The sequence below is a fragment of the Crotalus tigris genome, unplaced genomic scaffold (genome assembly GCF_016545835.1).
Source record: "Crotalus tigris isolate CLP2741 ecotype Arizona unplaced genomic scaffold, ASM1654583v1 scf7180000017774.6281472, whole genome shotgun sequence".
Classification (NCBI taxonomy): domain Eukaryota; kingdom Metazoa; phylum Chordata; class Lepidosauria; order Squamata; family Viperidae; genus Crotalus; species Crotalus tigris.
This window is the reverse complement of record NW_024096625.1, coordinates 5,997,424-6,024,442: the sequence shown is the minus strand read 5'-3', so window position 1 is coordinate 6,024,442 and position 27,019 is coordinate 5,997,424. Positions and strand designations below refer to the sequence as shown.

Below are 27,019 nucleotides of genomic sequence, written 5' to 3'. Positions count from 1 at the left end.
TATTTACAGATATCACTATGTTGAAATAAGAAATGGCATTGGCACTACAAAACAAGAGCAAGAATAATACAATAACAGAGTTATGGAAGGGATCTTGGAGGTCTTATAGTCCACCCCCTGCTCAAGCAGGAGACCCTACATCATTCCAGACAAATGGTCTGAAAAAGTTGAGACAGTCCTTTTGAGAAGAAGCAATTAGAGTGTATGGCAGGCATAGGATGGAGGAACATTTTATTTTGATGCTCTATTCTTATATCAGAGCAGAAATAAATATCTGGAATCAGCTTTATGTAAAAGTTAAAGATCTTATAATAAAAATGGTAATTTTACCTATACTTATTTTGCCTATAATAAAAACAAATGTCTCTTAGCTACCTACAATTATAACAGATTAGGGTAATCTATAAATTTCATAAAATAAATAAATGGATAAATAATATGTATTAACAAACCAAATCTAAACGTTAGTTTTATATTTTTGTTCACTCTTTGCTTCCTAGATTTTGTTGGGGAATAAAGAGATAGAGCCTACCATGCTGAATTTCTTGCTACGGTTTAAAGTTGAACACACTTATAAAAGTCCAGTTGATTTTCTAGCAACTCAGCCATGGAGTTCTATTAAGGTAAGTATAGAAGCACTTTTTCTGAGATGTTATTTTTTTATCTTTGGATACTATAAAATGCACTGGCTCCTATGTTTGAGTGATTTTTAACTTAATTATGTGCATCTTTATTTCAGAGCCCTAATTTCCCAACATTTAAATGTAGTGTGTATTCTAAACACTGATCTAAAGTTGCTTTACTCAGAAGTAAATCCAATTTTCAATTTATATACTACATTTTATATTTTATTTATTTATCTTGATTTTAAATAATTACTGTTTTAAAAATATTAAGTAAGAAGTCTATTGAAACATGACTTAGTATTTTCTCTACTAACTGGGTCTTTAGCTGTGGGAGCATTTACCTAATATTAGTTTATAGGTTGAAAATCAGACTTTATATAGTAACTTGCAGTAAGATTATTGACACATATGATAGTTTTTCTTTCTAATGATTCCTAATAATCATCTGAAAGCTAACCATTCATGCATTCCATTAATGCATTACAGGCCATTGCCTTAATGGATGAATTCCGAGGATTAGATAAAGACATTGAAGGTTCTGCTAAGAGATGGAAAAAATGGGTGGATTCAGAATGTCCAGAAAAAGAAAAACTACCCCAGGAATGGAAAAATAAAACTTCTTTTGAGAAACTAATTATACTACGGGCATTGCGCCCAGATCGGATAACTTATGCTCTGAGGTATAATGTCTAATTTGGGGAAAGAGGAGCAAAATGTCTATGGGTATTTGAATATGTTCTCTACATATTTGGACATCCTCATTATATGCTATGTAGCATTCCAACTGATCTACAGTAGCAGTCCTCAACCTTTCTGGTTCCGTGGACTGGCAGTGGCAGGTGGTGGCAGCAGGAGGGAGGAGATGGTTTTGCATGTGCAACCTAATCCCACACATGTACAAATGGAGCTTTGCGCACTTGCCCGCTGCTTTCAGGGCCTGGCTCCCAATGACCCACAGACTGGTAGTGGTCTGCAGACCAGGAGTTGGGAACTCCTGATCTAAAGTGAAAACAAAGCCTCAGGTGTAGTGAATCTGATTTAGAATGTTTTATATAAGGTAAACACACATCCTGACAGCACAACTTTAAAACCATATTTGAAACTTGTTGATCTATTCATGTCTAGATGCTTTTCTTGCTGATCTGTCTGTCCCATCACATCCTTTTTTTTTTCAGGCTTGCTTATGTGACTAGAACGGGTGTTATATAAAAATGGCAAATGATTCACATGAAGGAAACTTTACGTAGGAGCAGTCTTCATAATTATGGATTTAAAATTTCAGTTCAGCCAGTTCTTCATTGTTGTGAATTAGGACTTAGGTTAATGGCTTCTAATTCTGACTTTTATGTATGTATGTATTACTGCAGAGATTTTGTAAAAGAAAAGCTAGGTTCAAAGTATGTGGATGGCACAAGAATAGACTTAGCCAAGTCCTATGAAGAAAGTAGTCCAGCTGCTCCTGTGTTTTTCATTCTTTCTCCTGGAGTGGATCCTCTGAAAGACATGGAAACACTTGGTAAGTCTTATTTTATTGCATGAATATTGTTTTAGTTTAAAATTCACACATTTTGAAATTCAGCAATGTAAATTGTCCTTTCGCTCAGTTTCAAAAAATTAACAGAATGTAAATACATGTAAGTTGAATACATGGAATGCAATACATGAAGTTCATGTTTTAGTAAAGTATATACATTTCTTATATTTCCTTTTCTGATTGGAGATTAATTTTTTGTTGTCGTAATTACTGGACATGAACATGTGAATATTATCAGCTAAAAACTAGTTGATTTAGATTGGGAGAATAAGGAAAATATTTGCTAAAAAGAGTCAGAAAAAAGAAAATCATTTTAATGGGAAGCATGCAACATGTATTGTAATAATTTTCCATAGCCTCATTTATAGAGAAATATGTCTAAAACATATGTGGTCTTTAAAATAACAGAAAGGTCAATATTTTGAATTCAAGACACAAAGCCCATATGTTAAAATATAATCCTGATATTTATTTATATGTTCAAATTAATCTTATTTATTTAAGTCCATTGACTTAAATAGGCAAAAATCAATAGGAATTTGGGGACCAAGACATGAAGAAGCATTTTGGCCCAGTATCTCAGACTCTTAAACCATGATTTTGCCAATCTGTATTATAAGTGTTTGTTATAGATATTTTGCTCTGGCTGGCAACAAAACATTTCTCCAAATATTGTTGGGCTGCAAAGTCCACAGAATTTCCCTTAATTTATGATTGGTAATAATGGCAGCTCTTACTCTGACTTAGAACAGGATTTAGTCTTTAATTAATACATGTTAAGCTCACCACCACCCCCCAAAAATCCCACAAACAAGCATTATCCCAATATAAAGCAGATTTAAATTTGCAATTGTTTTCTTCAACAAGAGTTAAGTTTTTAAAGACTTCCTTCTCTCTGCCTTAAACCACCATTCACCGTGGAAGTGGATAAAAAGTGTGCAGCTATTAACGCTGCAGTATGAAGAAATTTTTAGAATTGAACATTCCTCTGCTTGGCATAATGCAAGCTCTTTTGTGCCGTTTCTTACCTTTTGACTAGATGAGGGCCAGAGGGCAATTTTCTCTATGCTCATGTAATCTTGCACCCCCTGTGACTAAATAATGGTCATTATACAAACTATATTCATTGTGTAAGAAACTGTCGCATTGTACTTAGGATTACTATTCCCCACTGACTCTGCTGAGAATACCAGGTTAATACAGCTGTGACCTGACTGTGCTCAATTTAGACCCTGGCCTCACAAGGTGAGAAACTAACACATTTTCCTCCTGAACCAATCAGTTAAAAAACTGATGTGATAGCTACCACATGTTGCTCCCCTTTTTTATAAGGGAAATTATTTGCACCCCCTGTATGACTTTATAAAGCTTGGTAACAATACCTAGCATCTATCAAAATGTCAAAAGGTTCATTATCTTAAAACCAAGGGAGCAGATTTCTGCAGATTTCCTTCTCTAATATTAGCCATAAGGCTGCTCTCGAGAGCTCACAATTTTGCTTGTTGAAATGGGGCTGACTGAAGTACTTCACAAAAAAAGCCCATATGTGCATTGTTCCAGTGATAGAGAAATTATTGGTGCATTATCCTCTTTTCTCCTCCAACCCTCTCTCTCTTTCTACTTTTATTTATTTTCCCACCCCTGTTGCCCCACTTGCAGGCAAGAAACTTGGCTTCACAATTGACTGTGGGAAACTTCATAATATTTCTTTAGGACAAGGGCAAGAGATTGTGGCAGAGAAGGCAATAGAAAAAGCTGCCAAATGTGGTCACTGGGTTATTCTCCAGGTAAGTGTAAAACAATACAATTGATGTACCTTTTCTGCTTCATTTCATAGCCATAATGGTAGTGATAAAAAGGGTGATTGCTTTCTGAGAAATTCTGAGAGAGGACAATTTTTCAGTGTTTTAAACAGATATTTCTTTTCATCCTTAATTATTGCAGAATAAAATGGAATCTTTCTTGTTTTTTGTTTGTTTGTGTGTTTGCTTGCTTTTTGCCTTATAACTGAAACAAGCTCTTAGCCAGTGGTTCTCAACCTTCCTAATGCCGCAACCCTTTAATACAGTTCCTCATGTTGTGGTGACCCCCAACCCCCCATCCAGCTGGCCGGGGGGGGGCAGGAAGGTCGCTCTGCCAGCTCTGCCCAGCCTGGTTGGAGAAGTGCCATTCCTCTCCCTCTTTCTCTCTTTCTTTCCTCTCTCTTTCTTTCCTCTCTTTCTCTTTCTCTTTCCTCTCTCTCTTTCCTCTTTCTCTCTCTCTCTTTCCTCCCTCTTTCTCTTTCTCTCTTTCCTCTCTTTTCCTGTTTCTCTCTTTCCTCTCTCTCTTCTCTCCCTCCCTCTTTCCTCTCTCTTTCCCTCTTTCCTCTTTTTCTTTCCTCTCCCCCTGTTTCTCTCTTTCTCTCTCTCTTTTTCTCTCTTTCCTTTCTTTTTTTTGAATATATTTTATTGGTTTTTTAATTTTAACAAAAAGTACTTAAGACACATCATGGTGTTTGTGTAAACAAACATTCCAAAGTAAAAAAACATAGATAAACCGCTCAACTTAATACATTCACTATCATCTCTCTACTTCCACAGATAACATAATAAATTTAATATATTCCATTTCCAGTTTAAATTTCTATTACTACTCAACTTGTTTTGAAAACTTTATCAATGTACAATTACCATAATCAAATATTGTTTTACATCAACAAATTATTACTTTGAATATCTCTACCAGATATATTAAAGTTCTTAATCTCTCTCATCCTTCTTTTTATCACCAATCTCATTCATTTCTTCTTCCAATAATAACTAACTTAATTTAGAAAAAAGAGAAAAAAATTAAACCTTAGTTCCTTTCAATTCATTACACAAACTTCAAATTCCCTTAATTATCATACCTTATCAGATCATATTGTTATACACAAAAATCACCTAATCAATTTAAGCACTTCAAAATCCCATTCTCATAACTGAATGTTTTTTCAATTCCAGAACATATATATATATATATTATCCTTAGTACAATCCATAAAGCCAAAGCTCTTTTTTGTTTTTTGTTTTTTCCACTCCAATTTTAACTTTCATATTTCTGTACCAAGCAAATTTCCATAAAGCAAAAAAATCATCTAACTAATTTAAACACACATGTATATAATTAAATTTTTCTTACTTCTAACTTCTTACTTCTAGATCAAAACAATCCATAAAACCAGCATTGCCTTTTAATCCATTAAACAGTTTTAGATTTCTTTTTCAGTCTAATTCTGGGTTTTTTTCTATGCCACCCAGACATCCATAAGAGCGCATCCCTTTCAACCAATAAATCTATTCTTGTTGCTTGTATTAATCTTTGAGAAAATATAAATCCTTTCCTCTGCAGTACATCTTTTTTCCCTTTCAACCAATAAATCCATCCTTGTTGCTTATAGTAATCTTTGAAGAAATATAAATCCCTTCCTCTGCAGTAAACATCTTTTTCTGTTCTCCTTGCAGCATCATTGCTTTGTAATTTGAGATCTTAATCTTTGCTTCTTCTGATTCTCTAAGTTGCTGAAGAGAGGGTTGTCAAATGAAATAAGTTCCTCTTCTATCTCTGTAAATTCCTCTTCTGGTACATTTTGATTTATACCATAGTCAGTTGTAACCAGGACATCAGTTTGAACAAATGTAGTAGAGTCTCTGGATCTTGATTCTAAAGTACAGTTTTTAAATGTAGCACATATTTCTGCAGTGGCCTCAAAAATCTTTTCCAATATAAGTGCACAGTTCAATTATGGCTGAGGTTTCTCCATTTTAATACTAATGCTTAAAAGAAGATCTCTTTTTCTTTTTTGTGGAGGCTATATTTAATGCCAACAACATCCACCCTCACAGCTTCCACAGCTGCACAGCTTACCTTTCCTCAAAAGTATTTTGAAATTCAGTAAGAAAATAAGTCGAAGATGCAGTATTAGACTTTTGCCACTAGATGCCCTCAGTGAGTTAAAAAGAAGTCTTTTCCAAAAATCAATTCCTTTTTTCTATCTTTTGAAGTAATATATATATAAAAAAGAAAAATAATACAGTTCTTAAAAAGAGAGGAGAGAGAAAATCTTTTCTATCTTTTTTTCCCTTTTAGTATCCAAATAAAATGTATATCGAAGTAAAATATAGTCTTTTTCAGTATTGATAAAACGCCTTCCCCCCCCCCAAAAAAGCAGAAGCTGCCTATCCAAGACAGGGAAATAATTCCAAAAGCTCTTACAGGTACTCAAAGAAAAAAGAAGTAAAAAAGAGAGAGTTACAAGATACAGTTCTCACCCGGATTCACCACGGGGGCACTCAAAGCTTAGCTGTTGTCTGACTTTCGGTCTGAAGCGGCAGGGCGATCGGCCATTTTACTGGCCGATCTTCTTCTCTATTGTCCTTGGAGATTTGTCCAGACACTGGAGGAGCCGCCGCTCCTCCTCAGCTGACAGCAGCCTCCTCGACAGAGGTCTCACCCTCCAGGGTGACTTTGGACCCATATAAGGGTCCACCGATGGAGGGAAATCTAGCCGACGAAGAGAGAAGTCTCCCCGTAAAACTAGTGATGCTGCGAACTGGAACCAGTCTTTCTTTCTCTTTCCTCTCTTTCTTTCTCTCTCTCTCTTTCTGTTTCCTCCCTTTCTCTTTCTCTCTCTCTTTCCTCTCTTTTCCTCTGTTTCTCTCTCTTTCCTCTCTTTCTGTCTCTCTTATGGCAGCATTGTTGGGGGTCCCCGCTGCCCCCAGCCCGGCCTCTGCCGTGTCCTCAGCTGAATGGGTGGGGAGGGGGAGCAGGACGGGAGGCAGCAGCTGCAATGGCAGTGGCAGCCACTGCTGCATCATCAGGAGTCCCTGCCGCCCCCACGCTGCCCAGCCTCATCCTCCATCTATCGATGGAGCCACGGTGGGGACTGGTGCCATGCAGCCTGCCAGCCCTTCCACCAGCCTGACTGCTCCCCCCCTCAGGCACCCCTCTTCCTCCCGGCACCTGCCCAAGCCGCTTTGGGGGCAGCAGGAGGAAGAAGGAGAGGAGAAGGGCGAGAAAACCACCGTCGCCATCCCCGTCGCCCCCACGCTGTCCGGCCTCGCCCTCCACCCATCTGATGGAGCCATGGTGGGGGCTGGTGCTGCGTGGCCTGCCAGCCCCTCCGCCAGCCTGGCTGCTCCCCCCCGGCACCCTCTTCCTCCCGGCACCCACCCAAGCTACTTTGTGGCCAGCAGGAGGAAGAAGGAGAGGAGAAGGGTGAGAAAACCACTGCCTCCGTCCCTGTTGCCCCTGCACCGCCCAGCCTCACCCTCCGCCCATCTGATGGAGCCACGGTGGGAGCTGGTGCCATGCGGTCCACCAGCCCCTCTGCCAGTCCGGCTACTCCCCCCAGGCACCCCTCTTGCCCCGGTGCCTGCCTGAGCCACTTTGGGGGCAGCAGGAGGAAGAAGGAGAGAAGAAGGGTGAGAAAACCGCTGCCGCCATCCCCGCCACCCCTGTGCTGCCCAGCCTCGTCCTCCACCCATCTGATGGAGCTGTAGTGGGGGCTGGTGCTGCACGGCCCACCAGCCCCTCCGCCAGCCCAGCTGCTCCTCCCAGGCACCCCTCTTGCCCCGGTGCCTGCCTGAGCCGCCTTGGGGGCAGTAGGAGGAAGAAGGAGAGGAGGAAGAGGATGGCAAGGAAGCCGCCGCCAGCACTGGGACCCAGGAGGCAGCTCTCCTCTCCTACCTTTGCTGAATCTCCTTCTTCCTTCCCAGCAGCCTAGACTCCAGTGCGCCTTCCTGGCCAGCAGGTCCAATGGTCGGGCTGGCTAGGGATTGCAGCGGGTGGTCTCCCTTGGGCCGCAGCTTGCGGTAGGGCTGGCCCGCTCAGTGGAGCCTTCAGTGGGCCGATCCCAACAGGGATCCCGGGGCTTCCCCAAGCGGCTCCAAGGCCACGAGGCCCTGGCCGTGCTTCTCTCAGGGTGTGGGGCACCCAGGCACAGGGCCAATCAGGGGACCTGCAGGAGGTAAGTCCGCTTGAGAAAGAGGGAGATGGGAAGTGAAAGTGCCCCCCCCCCTCTCTCTCTCTCTCCAAATGGCGGAGGAGGCTGTGCGGAGATGGATGCAGAGCGATGTCTCGGTTCCTAAGACTATTGAAAATATGTGTTTTCTGATGGTCTTAGGCGACCCCTGTGAAAGGGTCGTTCGACCCCCCAAAGGGTCGCGACCCACAGGTTGAGAACTGCTGCTCTTAGCCATAGCAAACTGTTGATTAGGACAGGAAACATGAGGGGAAATTATTGTATGTCATAAAATTTGGGATAGTATTGTTCTGAAGAAAGTGGTTTAGTACAACTTCTTGTGTTTTTGTTCATATCTTCTATCATTGGATGGAAAACCTTAGTTAACCAACATATAAATGTGTCTTCATATATTCAAACATGCATTGAGGATGTCTATGTCCTTAAAAACGTTGTGAGGGCTAATGAAAAATCATAGATGATATATGAGGTTCGCAAGATGTTGAAAGCGCAGAATGTGGCTTTTAAATCCAGCAATATGCTGGCCCTCAGAACAGCCAGGGCCAATTTGAAAAGCACCATTAAAAGAGCACAGCAAGCCCATTGTCAGAAAGTTCAGAACTTTTTTCAGGACCCAATGAACACTAGGAGTCCAGGCCGTTACAGATTATAACATGGCTCCATCGTGTGGTAAGAGCGACATAGACTTTTTAAATGAGAAGAACACATGTTTTGGTAGATTTGAGGCATCAAATAGTACCCCTGTGAGGAAAGCTGAGTGCCATCCTGACAAGCAAGTGCTCAGCTTGAATGTTACCACTGTCTGGAGAACATTGGGGAAAGTTAACATTTGGAAAGGAGCAAGCCCAGATAATATCACCGGGCATATTCTTAGGGAATATGCAGACTTGTTGGGTTGTGTTTTTACAGATATTTTCAATCTTTCACTGCAGCGGGCAATGGTCCCATAGTGTTTTAAGATGGCCATTATTTTGGCAGTGGCAAAAAAGTCTACAATTACGGATCTCAAATGATTACTGTCCAGTTGCACTTACATCCATCATGATGAAATGTTTTGATACGCTAATAAAGGACATTATTTTAGCCAGCCTCCCTCCAGCATTTGACTCAGTTCAGTTTGCTTACCGTCCAAATCGCTCTATAGAGGATGCTATTTCTTCTGATTTCCATCTGAGCTTGGCGCACTCAGAGGAAAGAAACATTCATGTGCAAATGCTGTTTGTCAACTTCAGTTTGGTATTTAATACAATCATTCCTCAGTATCTAGTAGACAAACTGGGCATTTTAGACTTTATTACTCCTTCGTGCAACTGGATTCTTGATTTTCTTATTGATAGGTCCTAGTATGTGCGAGCTGGAACTAATATTTCTAACATCATTTTCTTGAGTACAGGTTCTCCTCAGGGCTGTTGTTCACCCTGTTGACCCGTGACTGTTGTGCTAGGTTTGCCACCAACCATATTGTAAAGTATGTAGATGATACAACAACAGTGGGCCTTATTCAAGATGACAGTGAGGGGGCTTACTGCAAGGAAGTAGAGATTTTGGTGAACTGATGTAACAAAAACAGCCTCATTTTAAACATAGGAAGAAATAAAGATATCATTGCTCATTTCAGAAAAGGCAGGCACAGCCACACACCTCTGTGTACTAATGATTCACCTGTGGAGGTAGTTAGCAGCATCAAGTTTCTGGATATGTAGCTAACGGTAGGCTAGCTTGGTCATTCAACAGCGAGACACTGGTGAAGCGGGCACAGCAGCACCTGCATTTTCTGCATTGCATAAGAAAAGTACATCTTCCTTCCCCTGTCCTTACCACTTTCTATGATCAAGAGCATCTTGTCATGTTGTATTACAGCCTGGTTTGGAAGCATCACTGCTTCAAACAGGAAGTGGTGCAGAGAGTGGTGAAAAGTTTATTGGTAGTTCACTTCCTTCTATCCAATTATAACATATAAGCAATGCTTGAGCAAGGTCCACAGGATTGTCTGGGATACTACACATCCTCTTCATGACCTGTTTTCCTTGTTACCTTCTGGGAAGAGGCTTGGTGGTATCCAAAGCAGAACATTCAGATTCAGTCACAGTCTTGTTCCATATAGCATCAACCTTGTGAACTCTCACGTTTCCTCTTTCCATTATGTATTCAAAATGGACAGTAATTAATATTTGTGTGTGTGTGTGTGTGTGTGTGTGTGTGTGTGTGTGTATCCTGAACTTAGGCTGTACTTTTAAAACATTTAGTCAAGAAATAAATTAGTTAACAAAATATAGTACAAATCAAATGCCTTGCATAAGATAACAATTTCAGCTTGGGAAAGGTCAAGATAGGCAATTTGCAATCACTACTTAATGAATTTCACAATCTGTATAGCAATGCTGAACATATTTCAATTTAATGCCATACCCCAACCAGCAACCCAAATGTGTCCAAATTTACTTCATGGATTCTTAAGATAGTGTGGAATTGAGAATGAACATACTCCACAATGGTTGGATTCAAGATGAAATTGTTGAATTGCTGAAAAGAAGAGGGAGGGAGAGAGGGAGGGAGGGAGGGAGGGAGGGAGACTTCCAATATTCCCTGCCAGCTTCCACATGGAAAATCAATGCTCACTCCCGCTGGATTTTTGACCACCCTTCGTCATTTTGTTTCTTTATTTAGGTAAGGATATATCTCTGAAACAATGGCCCAATGGACCATGGATTGTCTAATAAAATATAAAGTAATTGTGCCAGTCGTATTCTAATTCTATTTTCCTTTAATTCTATAATTCAACACTGACTGAATTTGAAAATAGAAAATGTAAGAACATAGAGATAGTCCTTAACTTATGACCATAGTGGGACAGACAATTCCATCACTAAGTGAAGGATGCCTGATGTGTGTCATGCCTGATTTTATGACTTTTTTTCGCTTTGGCCATTAAGTGAATCACTACAGTCATTAAAGTGGATTGTGTAATGGTTAAGCAAATCTGGCTTCTCCTATTGATTTTTTTGCTTGTTGGAAGCTGGGTGTTAGATTTCAAATGATCGTAGTATGAACTGAAGACACTGCAACCCATTGTAAATGCATGCCAAACACCCAAACTTTGATTATGTGCCCATGGGGGAATGATGCAAGTGACACAAGATTAGCCCTAAGTCACTTTTTTCAATACCATTGTAACTTTGAATCATAAATTGAGGTCTACCTGTATTCTATAGAAACAGATTATTTCATTTTCCAAAATATATAATAAATATATTGGGGAACAAATAATGTAAAAGAAAGTGCCTTTTAATAAATATTCATTACTGGATAGGTTAAATCATTTAGAAAAAAAATAAACAGAAATTAAATAAAATGCCAATAATGGAATTGATAATATCAGAGAATTACTGTCTTGGCCCCCAATTTAATATATGATTTGTTTCTGCAATAGGAATATGAGAGGGTAGAGCTATTTATGTAGTGCCATTTTGCCTGGCAAAATCCCAGTTACAATAACCTACTATTATCATGTTAGTTGTCACTACAAATGGAATGCACTTATGATTGTGGTTCTGCAATCTCAGTTGTCAAAGAATCTGTGAATGTTTTATACCATTTTGTGGCCAGTCTTGGCAAATTGATTTCCAAGACTGAGTTAAAACATGTCCAAGTAGCTTGGGACATACTGGTAAATGCAGAACAGACCCAAGCCCTCCACAGCACAGATGCACTACCTATGTGGGCAAACAGGTTTGCTTTACAAGCAAAGGCTGTAAAATTTATTCTCAGGATTTCAGGTTCACTGGCAAGGCTTGATTACAAAACCCACCTCTGTTTTCTCACCCACCATGTCTCAGATATTGTTTGACTTCACATTAATGATATGTAACAATTGGCACAAGAAGCTACTGTTATTTGTAATAATCATGCTCTCTTGAAATTCCTCTGAGTGTCTTCTCAGAACTTTGTAGAAAGACATCTCTCTCTTTTCCCTTCATCCCTTGCAAAATTTTGGCTTAGTGCATATTTGGAGATAATGAAGTCCTTGTTAATATGCAGTGCTTTTTTTTGATAAAAACAAAAGGTGCCAGAACTCACACACGTCATACAACCCGTCTTGCCTACCCTACAAGGTTTACTTTTGTAGTCAAAAAAAAAAACCCTTCAATTTTTAGTGTATCTAAAAGACTAGGATTTTGTTCAAGGCAACTCTGGAAAATCTGTCAAAAAAAGATGCCAGAACTCCATTCCAGTGCGTTCTACGACAAAAAAAATCCTGCATATTTTTAAACATTTTTTCTAATCATACCAGTGTTAAATGCCATCTATATAACATTTTGTATCAATTTTCTTTATATGTTGCCGTTTTTGTTATTTTAGAGTTTCTTTCCCATAAGCTTTGCCACTTTTCTAATTCTATATTATATCCAAAGTTCTTTGCCCATATTATTGTTTCTTTTACTCGTTCCTCTTCCATCTTTAAACTTAACAAGTATTTGTAGTTTTTTATCAGTTCTTCATCTGTTTTCAGCAATATCTGGTCAAATTCTGTCTGTTTTTTGTAAAATCCCATTGTTTTAACATCTTTTTCGTATCTCATTTGAATTTGCAAATATGACCACCATGATAAATCAATATCCTGCTCTTCCAAATCTTATCTATACTTCAATTTCCCTTCATTGTCCAGAATATCTTTATAGGTCACAACTTTCTCGTAATTAATCAAGTTTGGGTAAGCAAATGCTTCCATTGTTGAAAGCCATCCAGGTATTTTAATATAAATTTTTGCTTTTATTTTTTCCCATTTTAAGAAAAGTGCATTTCTTATATAATGATTTTGAAAATATCTATGTATTTTATTCTTCCCATACCACAGAAAGGCATGCCATCCCAGTTATAGGTCATCCCCCGTTAGGTATAGTAATCTTTTGTCTCTAAGCATTGTCCACTCTTTTATCCATGTTAATATAGTTGCTTGGCAATATAGCGTCCAGTCTGGCAGTCCAAGTCCTCCATTTCTTTTGCTTCTTGTAACATTTTCAGTCTAATTCTGCCTTTTTTCCCTTGCCAAATAAATTTCAATATTATTGTATTTAGTTCATCAAAAAAGATTTTTCCCAATCTTATAGGTATTGTTTGAAATAAAAAAAATATTTTTGATAAAATATTCATTTTCACTGTTGCTAGTCTCCCCAGCATTGAAAGTTGTAGATTTTTCCACTTTTCCAGATCTAGTTTTATTTGTTTTAATAATCTTACACAGTTGTCTTCTTTAATTGTTGTACATCTTGCGGTTAGATGGATTCCCAAATATTTAGCTTTTTTAACTATTTGGAGATTTTTCTTTTTTTGCTAGTTGATTTTTTTGTTTTTCTGTAAGATTTTTAGTTAACACTTTAGTCTTTTCTCTATTTATTTTCAACCCTGCCATTTCTCCAAATTGTTCTGTTTTCTCCATAAGCTTGATGATTGTTTCAAGCGGTTCTTCTAATATAAAAACCAAGTCATCTGCAAATGCTTGTAGTTTATATTTTTCGCCTTTTATTTCCAATCCTTTAATTTCTATATCTTCCTGATGTTTCTATTCAATACTTCCAGTGTTGATATAAATAGTAATGGGGATAGTGGGCATCTCTGTGTCTTTTTTAATATTAAAATTTTCTGTAAAATCTCCATTTGCAATTACTTTAGCTGTTTGTCTATTATAAATTGTTTTGATTATATTTATAAAAAATTTTCCAAAGTCTATTTCTTCTAGTTGCTAGAACATGAATTGCCAATTTACATTATCAAATGCCTTCTGTGCATCTGGAAATATTAATGCCATCTGTTTCCCTGGGTGGGTTTCATAGTACTCCAAAACATCTGGAATCATTCTTAAGTTATTTTTTTATTTGTCTTTTAGGTAAAAAACCATTTTGGTCTGTATGTATAAATTCAGTCAGAAATTTCTTTAAAATTTCTGCTATTATTGAGGCAAAAAAATTATAATCTATGCTTAATAACGATATTGGTCCATAATTTTTTATTTGCAACAAGTCAGAATGTTCTTTAGGTATTAAAGTAATACTAGCTTCTGTCCATGTATTTGCTATTTTAACCTCCAAAAGTATTTCATTATACAGTTCTTTCATTGTTGGGCTTAATATCTTCCAAGGATTTGTAAAGTTCTGCAGGTAGTCCATCTGGGCCCAAGGTCTTATCTTTTTTTTTTTTTTTTGCCTTTTTATGGCCTCTGCTATCTCTATCATTGATATTTTTCCATTTAATATGTTTTGAATATTCTCTGGAATTTTTGGTAGATCTGCTTTTTTTAGTATTGCTGTATTTTTTCTTTTGAAGTTTTCTCTGTATCATAAAGTGTCTCATAAAAATCTTTGATGAATTTTTATTGTATTATTATGAAACTGTAATTCACCTTTTGAATCTTGCAACTTGTTTATCATTTTTTTCTTTTTTTCTTTTTTCAATTTATGTACTAACCATCTCCCCAGTTTGTTAACATATTCAAAGAAGTTCTGTTTAGCCCTTTTAATTTGTTAAGCCATTGTTTCCGTCTCTACAAGGTTTAATTTATGTTTTATTATTACCATTTGCTTTTAAAGTGTTTTCTTTTGTGGCTCTATTTGTAATTCTAATTCTAATTTTATAAATTCTTCCTTCAGCTTTAACTGTTGTTGTTTTCTTTCTTTGTTCTTTTTAGCAGTATAAGTTATAGCCAACCTTCTAAAATATGCTTTAGCTGTATCCCACACATTTTGAAGTGATGTCTCTTCTTTCTTTATTTATTTTTTAAAGTCCATTTCCTTTGTCGCTAGTTGTATAAATTCTTTTTCTTTCAGTATAGATTGTTCAGGGACCATCTTAATTTTTTCTTGGTTTCTCTCCAAGTCATCTTTATTGGATTAAGATCTGCCCAGATATTAGTTTCTATCTCTATTTCTTGTATCATAATGCTAAGTTCAGAGGATAGCCATATCATATCAATTTTAGACCATGATTTGTGTCTATTTGAATAAAATGTATATTACAATTTTTTGGGATTTTTTTCTCTCCATATGTCTTGAATACAAATTTCTTCTGCCATTTTAGATAATCCTCTTTTCCCTATTTTAGTGGTTTTATAGATCAAAGGTCCATCAGCTATTGCATTAAAGTCTCTCATTATACAAAGATTTTGTTAGTCCAATTCTAATATTTTTTAATGTAATTTTTGATAAAATTCTTATTGTTTATCATTTGGTGCATATATTGCTACCATCAGTATCTGTTTTTGTTCCATCATTATTTCCATCATTAATATTCTCCCCTCTTCATCTGCATAAATTTGTTTAGGGTTCATTGTTTCTTTAATATACTGTATAAAGCTATTCCTCTTTTCTTTTGTTGTGCTAAAGCAAAACGGAATTTGCCAATTTTTGGTTGCTCTAACAATTTATAGGGTTGTCTCTTGATATGTGTTTCTTGAAGGTAAATTATATCTATTTTTAATTTTTGTAGTTGTGTAAAAAAAGTTTCCTTTTTGAGGGGGAGTTCAATCCATTTATATTCATTGAAAGGATCCCATTTTCTTTCTCCACCTCTTTCAATTATATCTAGGTTTTAATCTTCTAGTCAATCTTATTTGTCCCTGTTCTCTTGGTCTTGCCCCTTCTTCTGTATACGTATTTTTAGTTTCTCCTTCTTCTCTAGTCTGCTGTTTCCAGTACTGCCCAGTCCACTGTCTAGACTTTTTTTTGTCTTTCTTATCGACAGTTGGCTTGTTATAGGGCAGGTGCCTCTCTTTTTGGATTCTAAACTTCCAGAACACTTTAGCTTCTTCATTTTCTATATGTTATGGTCCCACAAGTTCTTGCTTGCAGGCAAATGATATTTCTTGTGGATCTTGCAATGTACCCATGTGGCTACTTTGTCGTGCCATTCTTTGTAGTCGGTTTGTGTGACCTTCTTTGGTTGGGCTGTTTACTTTAGCTTGTTTGGCAGTTCCTTGTTGGTTTGATGTTAATCTTGTTCATGTGAATGTTGATTGTTGGTAGGGAGATCATTCTGTTGCCTCTTGGATTCTTAATTGAATTCTCAGAAAAAAGAAAACTGGAAAAAATCAGAAAATTTTTCTTATTTTTTTTTTTTTTTGCATGACTCCTATGTAAATCTCCTATGAAACAACAGCCTGTCATTATGATTATTTCATTTTTGTTGAATAAACATGGCATCTCATCTTTGCCTATGTTGGTCGAACATTTGTGAATATGTGTACCTGGGAGCTCATCTCTTCTTCCTCCTCCATTGCCTCCATCTCCCGTTCCCTTAGCCACTCTATTAATGTTGCGCTGTCAGGGGTCAGCTGGGCAAGCCCTGGGGGAAAAATAATAAAATAACTTGTACTTGTGAACTTGTTAAACTTTACATAAAGCCAATCACTCTCATTTTAAAAATGAAAATGAAAATTAATTAAAATAATACTCACTCTCTTCAGCTTTTTGAAGTTTCTTTTTAATCTCGTTGTTTTCCTCCACAATACGTGCTAAATTGCTGGCAAGCACTTTATTTTCTTCTTCCAACTAAGACATAAAAATGACCAGAACCATACATCAGTCATAGAATAGAAATAAGCAGACCAAAAGAGAAGCTTAAGACAAGCTTGTAAGGGAAACGACTGACTCACAGCGGTTATTCTGACATTCTTTGCTGCCAGCTCCTCCTGATGCCTTGCTGTTATTTCATGGAGGTGCTCCCTCTGCTTTCTTCGTTGCTCTTGGTATTTCTAGGGACACACCTGCCAAAAGAAGACATTTTGAACCCTTTGAACAGAGGAGGAAAATTTACTAAGCAAATCATAGTGTGGTACTGTCTCAAGACTCTATTGCTATTAAAGAAAAAACTACAAGACCCGGGAAGCTGTCCTGTCTTCCCTCAATCCTTCTCACTAACCACTGTTAACCATTGTTAAGCAACAAACCTCATGACATCACCTGAATTTTTGCCTCTAGCCAGCTGCAGGGACAGCTGAAGTTGCCTTTAGCTGCTCTGCTGTTACAGTGATTATAATGGCCCTTTTGTTCCAATTTAAACCTTACTGTATGAACAATTGACACTGCCTCCGAGATAGTGTTGATGACAACATGATCAGAGGCTAGGATCCTCCCATCTCTAGTTTAGAGTAAGGTGACTCTGAGCCTCCTGATTTAATTAGGAATTAGGGATTTGAGGACTCTAGCCAGCCCCACAACTATGCTTTTCTCTGCACCCCAAGCAAAGCTACAGAGCCATGATTCCCAGCCTTTCTGGAAGGCTGTCCTGTGGATGCGTTTAAACTTAAGATATTAACACAGTTCATGAAGAAAGTGCCTGAAAGAAGATGTGCAATGTAACACTAGAAATGTTACATTAATGTCAGACCCATCATACATCTTGCAAATCAATTTAATGTCAGTTTTTGATGCAAGGATATTATATATTCTTATTGGAAAGTTTATTTGATTTTCACCTTGGAAAAATGGTTAAGCAAGCTGGGGAAGTTTGTTTTGATGTACAGAATAATTTTCTACCTTACAAGTAAATCTGATGTAGAATTCAGTTCTCAACTGGAAACCATCCTTGGAGTATACTATAACTGAATACATGGATTTATGCCTCATCCAAAATTTAACAGAATAACAGAATTGGAAGGGACCTTGCTCAGGCAGGAAACTCTATGCTATTTCAGACAAATGGTTGTCCAATCTCTTCTTAAAAACTTCCGGTGTTGGAGCATTCACAACTTCTGAAGGCAAGTTGTTCCACTAATTGTTCTAAGTGACAGTAAATTTCTCCTTAGTTCTAGGTTGCTTCTCTCTTTGATTAGTTTCCATCACTTGCTTCTTGTCCTGCCTTCAGGCACTTTGGAGAATAGCTTGACTCCCTCTTCTTTGTGGCAGCCACTGATATATTGGAACACTGCTATCATGTCACCCATACTTCTTCTTTTCATTAAACTAGACATACCTAATTCCAGAAACCTTTCTTTATACATTTTAGCCTCCAATCCCGTAAAATTTTCCAAGGGTAGAGTTTCCAAGGATAAAGGCCCCAGTAACTCTGCACATAAATGCAACTCTCTACTATTCTTTGCCGAAGCATGGTATGTGACATAAAGTTTATCAATAAATGATTTGAATCTATTTATTCCTGAAGTTTCCTTGACAGCATCACCTACTGATAATTCCAGTCTGTGATTAACACAATGCCAAACTATAAGAGAAGGAAAACATTCTGACAGCAATTTTTTCACTCCACTTTTACACCCTAACATTACAGCAGCGCCGTCACATGCCAGAGAAACCAAATATTTTTTAAATAATCTTCTGTCATAACATAAGAGTGAAGACATTGGAATAAGGAATCAAATACTCCTTCTCCTGTTACTTTTTCAAGTTCTACCAAATCCAAAACCAAATTTATCGGTGAATTCATTCCAACACCTTTGATACAGCATTGAACATATACTATTAGGTAGGTTTTTTTGCTTATTGTGGTTGATTCATCAATTATCAATAAAATTTTATTATTGGATTGAACAATTTCTTTAACCACAGTTTTCCTCATTTCTTCACTTATATGATTAACAGTGTTAATACACGCATTTATAGAATGAAGTATACGACCCATTTCAACTCAGTTCAGTTCTTGAAGATCAATTTCAGTTTCAAAATGATGGAAGGATTGATTTTCCTTTGCAGTTATTATTTTTTTCATGAGATAATGAAGTTAAAAAAAATTCCCAAGAGTCATTTTTTCGCTTTCAGCAACTATTTTTAATGCTGCTTTATGTGGAGCAGATTCTCCATGATCAAAAAATTTTTTTGAAATGAGCTCAACTGTTGCTTCCTATCTTTACCAGAATAGGTTATCTTATTGTTGGTCCATTCTTTGGAAAGTTTCATTCCCATTTTATTTCAATTCCAAGAGTTCCAACTTTTCTACAAAGCGTACAGCCAACTTTCATTTTGTAAACACAGAGCCATTCATTTTTCAAGCAAAAATCATTTTTTGATCATAGGTCCAGTAGTCCAGTGAGTCATTTGTAGTTTGGCATTGCTTCTCAAGATCAGATTCAGAAATATCAACAAGGGTCATTATTTTCATGTGTTCTGTCATTGTGTCTGTTAATATTCTGGCCTTTTTATTAGCAGGACTGGAGGTTGAGAAGTAATTTTTTTTATTTTTAAATTTGGGGTCACACTTTTACACTAAAAAATTTTAAAAAATAAATTCACCAATGATTTTTTAAAATAAAGAAATTATTTACCTTTTGCACATAGTCAATCACTGTATACATACCAACACACATCAGTTGTATAGCAAACAATAGTTGCCACCCTCAGTAAGCACTCAGCGTGTGACCACATGACCAATCACAAGCCCAGCAGTGACCATCTCCCAACAAATCCTACAAAAGGCGGTGTAAACATTAAGGGCTACACAACCCTTAAGCCCTTTGTCTTGGAACTGGCTTTGTCTGAAACCAATAACACTTAATCCATGTTTCGCCCACAAATGCAGTAGATGCCACCTGAAGGTTCCCCTTGCAGTTATTTCTAGACCCAGAACTACACAGAATTAAGCACTGCTCCCCCCACCTCCCACCCCCAGTCCTCTCTTACTCACAAGAAGATGATGCAGTTGGGTAGCAGGGAGGGGTGCAAAGATTCCGCCAACTCGCCTCCGCTGCAGACAACTTTGATGTGCAGTGTTTGCAGGCCGGGATCCCTTGGAGTGCTTGGAGGTGCAAACACAGCTGTCAATGACCAGGTCTGGGCAATTCCTGTTAGCTTTCAAAGCCAACAGAGGGAGTAGCACAGCCCGTGCATGGCAATGGGGTGGTGCCTTGGTTCTCCTGCATTTTGGCGGGTCTAAGTAAGAGGTAGTGGTGGTGCCACTCATGGCATAGTCGGCATATATGCCAGCCCTCTGGCAGTGAAAGGGAGTTGCTGTCCACCCTCATGCCCTCCTCCACCTCCTCCTCCTCCACCACAGTGGGCCAGAGACGAGAGGTGCTCCCTCACCCTTGCACCACTGCTTCCTGCCATCAAATCTCTGGGTGGACCACACAGAGAGTGCTTTTGTGCTGGCTCCCACCTTTCGGCCGCTAGAGGAATTTTTTTTTAATTTTTTTGTCTTCAAGTATTTCTCGGGGGGGCAGCATGTGCTGCCTCCGAGGGACACTCCCTCTCCCCTCAGGAGACAGCATCCGAGTCTGGTGGTGCAAGCACATGAGTCGTGCCCTGGGACTAACCATGCGCCAAAGAGCGTGAGCTGAGTGAAGAGCCACCTTCACTAGTGTTTCTGTGGAAATTGAAAGTCCGTTGAAAAAAGATGCTGGAATGCCATTCCATGCGTTCTATGAGAAAAAAAAGCCTTGTTAATATGAAAGATATTAAAGTACAGTGTAGTAAAAAAACTACATTGTACTCATTATATTTATAATTTAAAATAAAATTAAGTTATGAACTTACCAAAGGCAATTTGTTTTGGGTTTTGTTTTGTTTTTGTAATTGCTACCTAGCTTTGCCAACAGTTGATAATATTATTAGCTGGGGCCAATGGTGGGATTCAGCTGGTTCGCACCAGTTTGGCACAATCGGTAGCTAATTTTTTGTTGCCCAGGCCCAGAATGGACTTCTGGAAGCGGCATCCACACAGAGAACCAGTTGTTCACATGTTTGAATCCCACCACTGGCTGGGGCCATTTCTAAATGATAAAAATGTATTTATAATGAATGCTTTGCATTTTCTTAATCAGAATATACATCTTGTTGTGAAATGGCTGGGGACCCTAGAGATACTGGTGGACAAGTACAGTAAAGGAAGTCACTCTGACTATCGTCTTTTTATCAGTGCTGAGCCTGCTCCAACTCCTGAAGAGCATGTTATACCTCAAGGAATTTTAGAAAACTCTATTAAACTTATTAATGAACCTCCTACAGGAATGTTGGCTAATCTTCATGCTGCTCTCTACAATTTTGACCAGGTAATAATATTAACCCCCCCCCCTCTCTCTCTCTCTCTCTGTGTGTGTGTGTGTGTGTGTATGTGTGTTTGTGTGTGTGTGTATATCCTAAAGTCAACCCATAATCAACCATACCAAAGGATGATCTATTCTGGAATTAATGAATTTAAGGAATTACATAAATGAAGAACTTTATAATTCAAAACGGAAACAGGCATCTTGTTACACAATTTCATTTACAATATTGAGAATAACATTACTTGGAGAGGAAGCACGTAGACCTGGTTTTACATAAGTGTGTGTGTGTGTGTGTGTGTGTGTGTGTGTGTGTGTGTGTTCTGAGGTTTTTGCGGGTGTTTGTATGTAGGTCTTTGGTTATTCGGGTTTTCTCCCACGTAAAATTGGAAGTGTCTTGGCGACGTTTCGACGAAGTCCCATTCGTCATCTTCAGGCTGGTGTTTTCGGCTTCTTGCTTCTAGGAGCAATGTGTGATCATAGCTGTTTCTTCCTTTTAACTGCTAGTGGGGGTATGAACTGATTGGATGGGAGCTTGTCTGTGTTCTGATTGGGTGGCGGTGTGTTCTGATTGGTTAGGGGCTTGTTCTGATTGGTTAGAGGCCATCCAGTCAGAGCACAGCCAAGCCCCTAACCAATCAGAACACATCTCCACCCAATCAGAACACAGCCAATCTCCCATCCAATCAGTTCATACCCCCACTAGCAGTTAAAAGGAAGAAACAGCTACGATCACACATTGCTCCTAGAAGCAAGAAGCCGAAAACACCAGCCTGAAGATGACGAATGGGACTTCGTCGAAACGTCACCAAGACATTTCCAATTGGAAGTGTCTTGGCGACGTTTCGACGAAGTCCCATTCGTCATCTTCAGGCTGATGCTTTCAGCTTCATGCTTTGAGCAGCAATGTGTGGTCTTAGCTGTTTATTCCTTTTAACTGCCAGTGGGGGTATGAACTGATTGGATGGGAGCTTGGCTGTGTTCTGATTGGGTGGAGGTGTGTTCTGAATGGTTAGGGGCTTGGCTGTGCTCTGATTGGCTGGGGGAGTGTTCTGTTTGGTTGTGCTCAGGTTAGTCTGAGTTGCAGAGGGGTTTAAGATTTTGGACTGCCTTGCTATTTTCTGGCTTCGCGTTCGTGGTCGTGTCTCCTCTTCATGGAGGGTGTCAGTTTGCTTCATGTATGGATTGGAGGGGTTTAAAGTGGCTAATGATGCAGCTGTTGTCTGGCTTCTGGTTTGTGGTCGTGCCTCGTCATCGGTGTGGCTTTGGGTTTGTTTTTTGCGTGGATGTGTGGTGGTGACCTCCTGTGTGGTTTTTGTGAGTGTGGGTCTGGTATCATTTTTTGTGTTAGGGAGTCGTTTGTCAATAAGGGCGGGTTTCCAAATGGCTGGTAGGCGGGAGGTATCATCTCGCTTGTTCATGCTGTGTGGGCGTTTTTCTATCTCGATGGCTTCTCTGATTATTCTGTTATTAAAATGTTCACTTTTGGCAATGGTTCTGGTATTTTTAAAGTCAATTTCGTTTCCTGTGGCTTTAATGTGTTGGACCAGGGAAGATGTTGGTTCCTCTTTTTTGACTGAGTTCTTATGTTCTTCAATGCGTGCACTTATTCTTCTGTTGGTTTGTCCGATGTATGTGGTGGGACAAGTGGTGCATGGGATTTCGTATACTCCTTGATGTTCTAATTCAATTTTATCTTGGGGGTTTCTAAGGATGGTGGATATTTTTCTGTTTGTGCAGAATGCTGTTTTGATGTTGTGTTTATGGAGGATCTTACCGATTCTGTCTGTGGTGCCTTTTATGTATGGGAGGAGGGCTTTGCCGTTTTCTTGTTCTTCGTCTTGGATTTTAGTGGGGGTTTCTTTTTGGATTAGGTTTGTAATCTTATTTCTATGGAATCCATTGGATGTTAGTACATTGGTGAGACTGTGTAGTTCGGATTTTAGGTGTTGTTCGTCAGCTAAGCGTTTTGTTCTGGAGATGAGTGTCTTGGCTACAGAGTTGATCTGTGCTGGGTGGTGGTGTGAGAGAGCGTGCAGATAGCGGTTTGTGTGTGTTTTCTTCTGGTAGATGGTGTGTCCTAGGGAGCCATTGGATTTCTTGTAGACTAAGACCTCCAGGAAGGGAAGTTGGTTGTTAGCTTCTGTTTCCATGGTGAACTGTATTTTGGGGTGTAGGCTGTTGAGGTGTGTGAGGAAGTTGTCCAGTTTTTCTTTCCCATGTGGCCAGATTATGAAGGTATCGTCTACGTATCTGAGCCAGAGTTTGGGTTTGTGATCCGATTTTTCTAGAGCTTGGGTTTCAAAGTGTTCCATGTAGAGGTTGGCAATGACAGGTGACAGGGGTGATCCCATGGGTGCTCCTTCTGTTTGTTTGTATTTTTGTCTATTATAGATGAAGTATGTGTTGGATAGGCAGTGGTTGGTCAGATCTAAGATGTGTTTGGGCGGGTTATATTTGTTTTGAATAGCTGTCAAGGCTTCTTTGATAGGCACTTGGGTGAAGAGGGATATGACATCGAAGCTCACTAGTAGGTCGCTGGGCTGTAAGTTTTGTTTCTTTATGATCTCTATAAACTGGAATGAGTTTTTTACGTGTGAGGTGATGGATTCTGCATAGGGCTGTAGTTGTTTGGCGAGAAATTTGGCTAGGTTTTGTAGAGGTGAGCCTATAGAGCTGACTATAGGTCTGAGTGGGGTTCCTTCTTTGTGTATCTTGGGGAGACCATAGAGTTTGGGGCATCTGGATGATTTCTCTCTGGGAATGATTCTTTGCTGGATCTCTTCGCTAATGGGGGAGGCTTTTATTTTGGATCTGGTGGTTTTTTTCCAGGTAGGTTGTGGGATCTGTATTTAGGGGTTTGTATGTGGAGTCTTGGAGTAGGTTGGTTAATTTGGTTTGGTAGTCAGATGTGTTCATAACCACCCAATCAGTTCATACCCCCACTGGCAGTTAAAAGGAATAAACAGCTAAGACCACACATTGCTGATCAAAGCACAAAGCTGAAAGCACCAGCCTGAAGATGACGAATGGGACTTCGTCGAAACGTCACCAAGACACTTCCAATTTTACGTGGGAGAAAACCCGAACAACCAAAGACCTACATACAAATACCCGCGAAAACCTCAGAAAACAAATATTGAACCTCTACGGGGAGGAAATCCACCATCTGACCAGAACCTATGAAAAACTTGAAGTCCAAAGAGCTTCCATTTTATGCGACCTCGCATTCCTACGCAACTGCCGAGATCATAATCTAATCCCCACATGTTTCCAACTGAAATTCCACTCCAACTCTGCAGCCACCAAACGGATCCTGAAAAGAACAGAATTGGCCCTAATCAGAAATGAACTTCACACAAAAAGATTCCTCTTAGACCGAATTAACAAAGATCTCCTCACACTCCACCTCAAACTCAGCAACAAGATCCACCCCGCACTTTGGGACAAATCCAAACAACTCGCCGTCTGGAGAGCCGAAACACAGACCACCCTCAAGACAAATACACACACCAACAAACTCCGAAGACTACAAGAATGCCAGAAACAAACCCCTCCTCCCTCACAGCCACACATGAAACAAACAGTGCATAACATCTCAGATAGGATCCTCACCAAAGCCGAAACCAATGTCCTTTCCAAAGGATTCAACTTTGCAGTCGCTCCCAAACACATCCCCACTGAAACCATTATATGTGGAGTTGAAACCAGCCTGACCAAAATCAACCCCGACGACGCCAACAGAATCAGACTCGAAATCACCAACATCCTCTGCACCAGCAAGCCACCCAAAAGCAACTTACCCAAAGAGGAACAGACAGCACTACGTAACCTGAAAGAAGACACCAGCATAATAATCCTACCAGCAGACAAGGGCAACGCCACGGTGGTTATGAACACATCTGACTACCAAACCAAATTAACCAACCTACTCCAAGACTCCACATACAAACCCCTAAATACAGATCCCACCACCTACCTGGAAAAAACCACCAGATCCAAAATAAAAGCCTCCCCCATTAGCGAAGAGATCCAGCAAAGAATCATTCCCAGAGAGAAATCATCCAGATGCCCCAAACTCTATGGTCTCCCCAAGATACACAAAGAAGGAACCCCACTCAGACCTATAGTCAGCTCCATAGGCTCACCTCTACAAAACCTAGCCAAATTTCTCGCCAAACAACTACAGCCCTATGCAGAATCCATCACCTCACACGTAAAAAACTCATTCCAGTTTATAGAGATCATAAAGAAACAAAACTTACAGCCCAGCGACCTACTAGTGAGCTTCGATGTCATATCCCTCTTCACCCAAGTGCCTATCAAAGAAGCCTTGACAGCTATTCAAAACAAATATAACCCCCCCAAACACATCTTAGATCTGACCAACCACTGCCTATCCAACACATACTTCATCTATAATGGACAAAAATACAAACAAACAGAAGGAGCACCCATGGGATCACCCCTCTCACCTGTCATTGCCAACCTCTACATGGAACACTTTGAAACCCAAGCTCTAGAAAAATCGGATCACAAACCCAAACTCTGGCTCAGATACGTAGACGACACCTTCATAATCTGGCCACATGGGAAAGAAAAACTGGACAACTTCCTCACACACCTCAACAGCCTACACCCCAAAATACAGTTCACCATGGAAACAGAAGCTAACAACCAACTTCCCTTCCTGGATGTCTTAGTCTACAAGAAATCCAATGGCTCCCTAGGACACACCATCTACCAGAAGAAAACACACACAAACCGCTATCTGCACGCTCTCTCACACCACCACCCAGCACAGATCAACTCTGTAGCCAAGACACTCATCTCCAGAACAAAACGCTTAGCTGACGAACAACACCTAAAACCCGAACTACACACTCTCACCAATGTACTAACATCCAATGGATTCCATAGAAATAAGATTACAAACCTAATCCAAAAAGAAACCCCCACTAAAATCCAAGACAAAGAACAAGAAAACGGCAAAGCCCTCCTCCCATACATAAAAGGCACCACAGACAGAATCAGTAAGATCCTCCATAAACACAACATCAAAACAGCATTCTGCACAAACAGAAAAATATCCACCATCCTTAGAAACCCCAAAGATAAAATTGAATTAGAAAATCAAGGAGTATACGAAATCCCATGCACCACTTGTCCCACCACATACATCGGACAAACCAACAGAAGAATAAGTGCACGCATTGAAGAACATAAGAACTCAGTCAAAAAAGAGGAACCAACATCTTCCCTGGTCCAACACCTTAAAGCCACAGGACATGAAATTGACTTTAAAAATACCAGAACCATTGCCAAAAGTGAACATTTTAATAACAGAATAATCAGAGAAGCCATCGAGATAGAAAAACGCCCACACAGCATGAACAAGCGAGATGATACCTCCCGCCTACCAGCCATTTGGAAACCCGCCCTTATTGACAAACGACTCCCTAACACAAAAAATGATACCAGACCCACACTCACAAAAACCACACAGGATGTCACCACCACACATCCACGCAAAAAACAAACCCAAAGCCACACCGATGATGAGGCACGACCACAAACCAGAAGCCAGACCACAGCTGCATCATTAGCCACTTTAAACCCCTCCAATCCATACATGAAGCAAACTGACACCCTCCATGAAGAGGAGGCACGACCACGAACGCGAAGCCAAAAAATAGCAAGGCAGCCCAAAATCTTAAACCCCTCTGCAACTCAGACTAACCTGAGCACAACCAAACAGAACACTCCCCCAGCCAATCAGAGCACAGCCAAGCCCCTAACCATTCAGAACACACCTCCACCCAATCAGAACACAGCCAAGCCCACCCAATCAGTTCATACCCCCACTGGCAGTTAAA

General features: G+C 39.5%; 1 protein-coding gene across 2 annotated transcripts in view; it reads left to right on the top strand.

The window, feature by feature from the left end:
• Positions 1-27,019, top strand: part of DNAH11 (dynein axonemal heavy chain 11) — a 220,978-nt gene that overhangs the window by 175,056 nt on the left and 18,903 nt on the right. For both annotated transcript variants that reach the window (XM_039342134.1, XM_039342133.1), the window contains 5 exons: positions 501-623; positions 1,113-1,306; positions 1,994-2,142; positions 3,820-3,947; positions 20,922-21,149. In XM_039342134.1, coding sequence (XP_039198068.1) covers positions 501-623; positions 1,113-1,306; positions 1,994-2,142; positions 3,820-3,947; positions 20,922-21,149 — 822 coding nt within the window. The remainder of the gene's footprint in view (positions 1-500; positions 624-1,112; positions 1,307-1,993; positions 2,143-3,819; positions 3,948-20,921; positions 21,150-27,019) is intronic.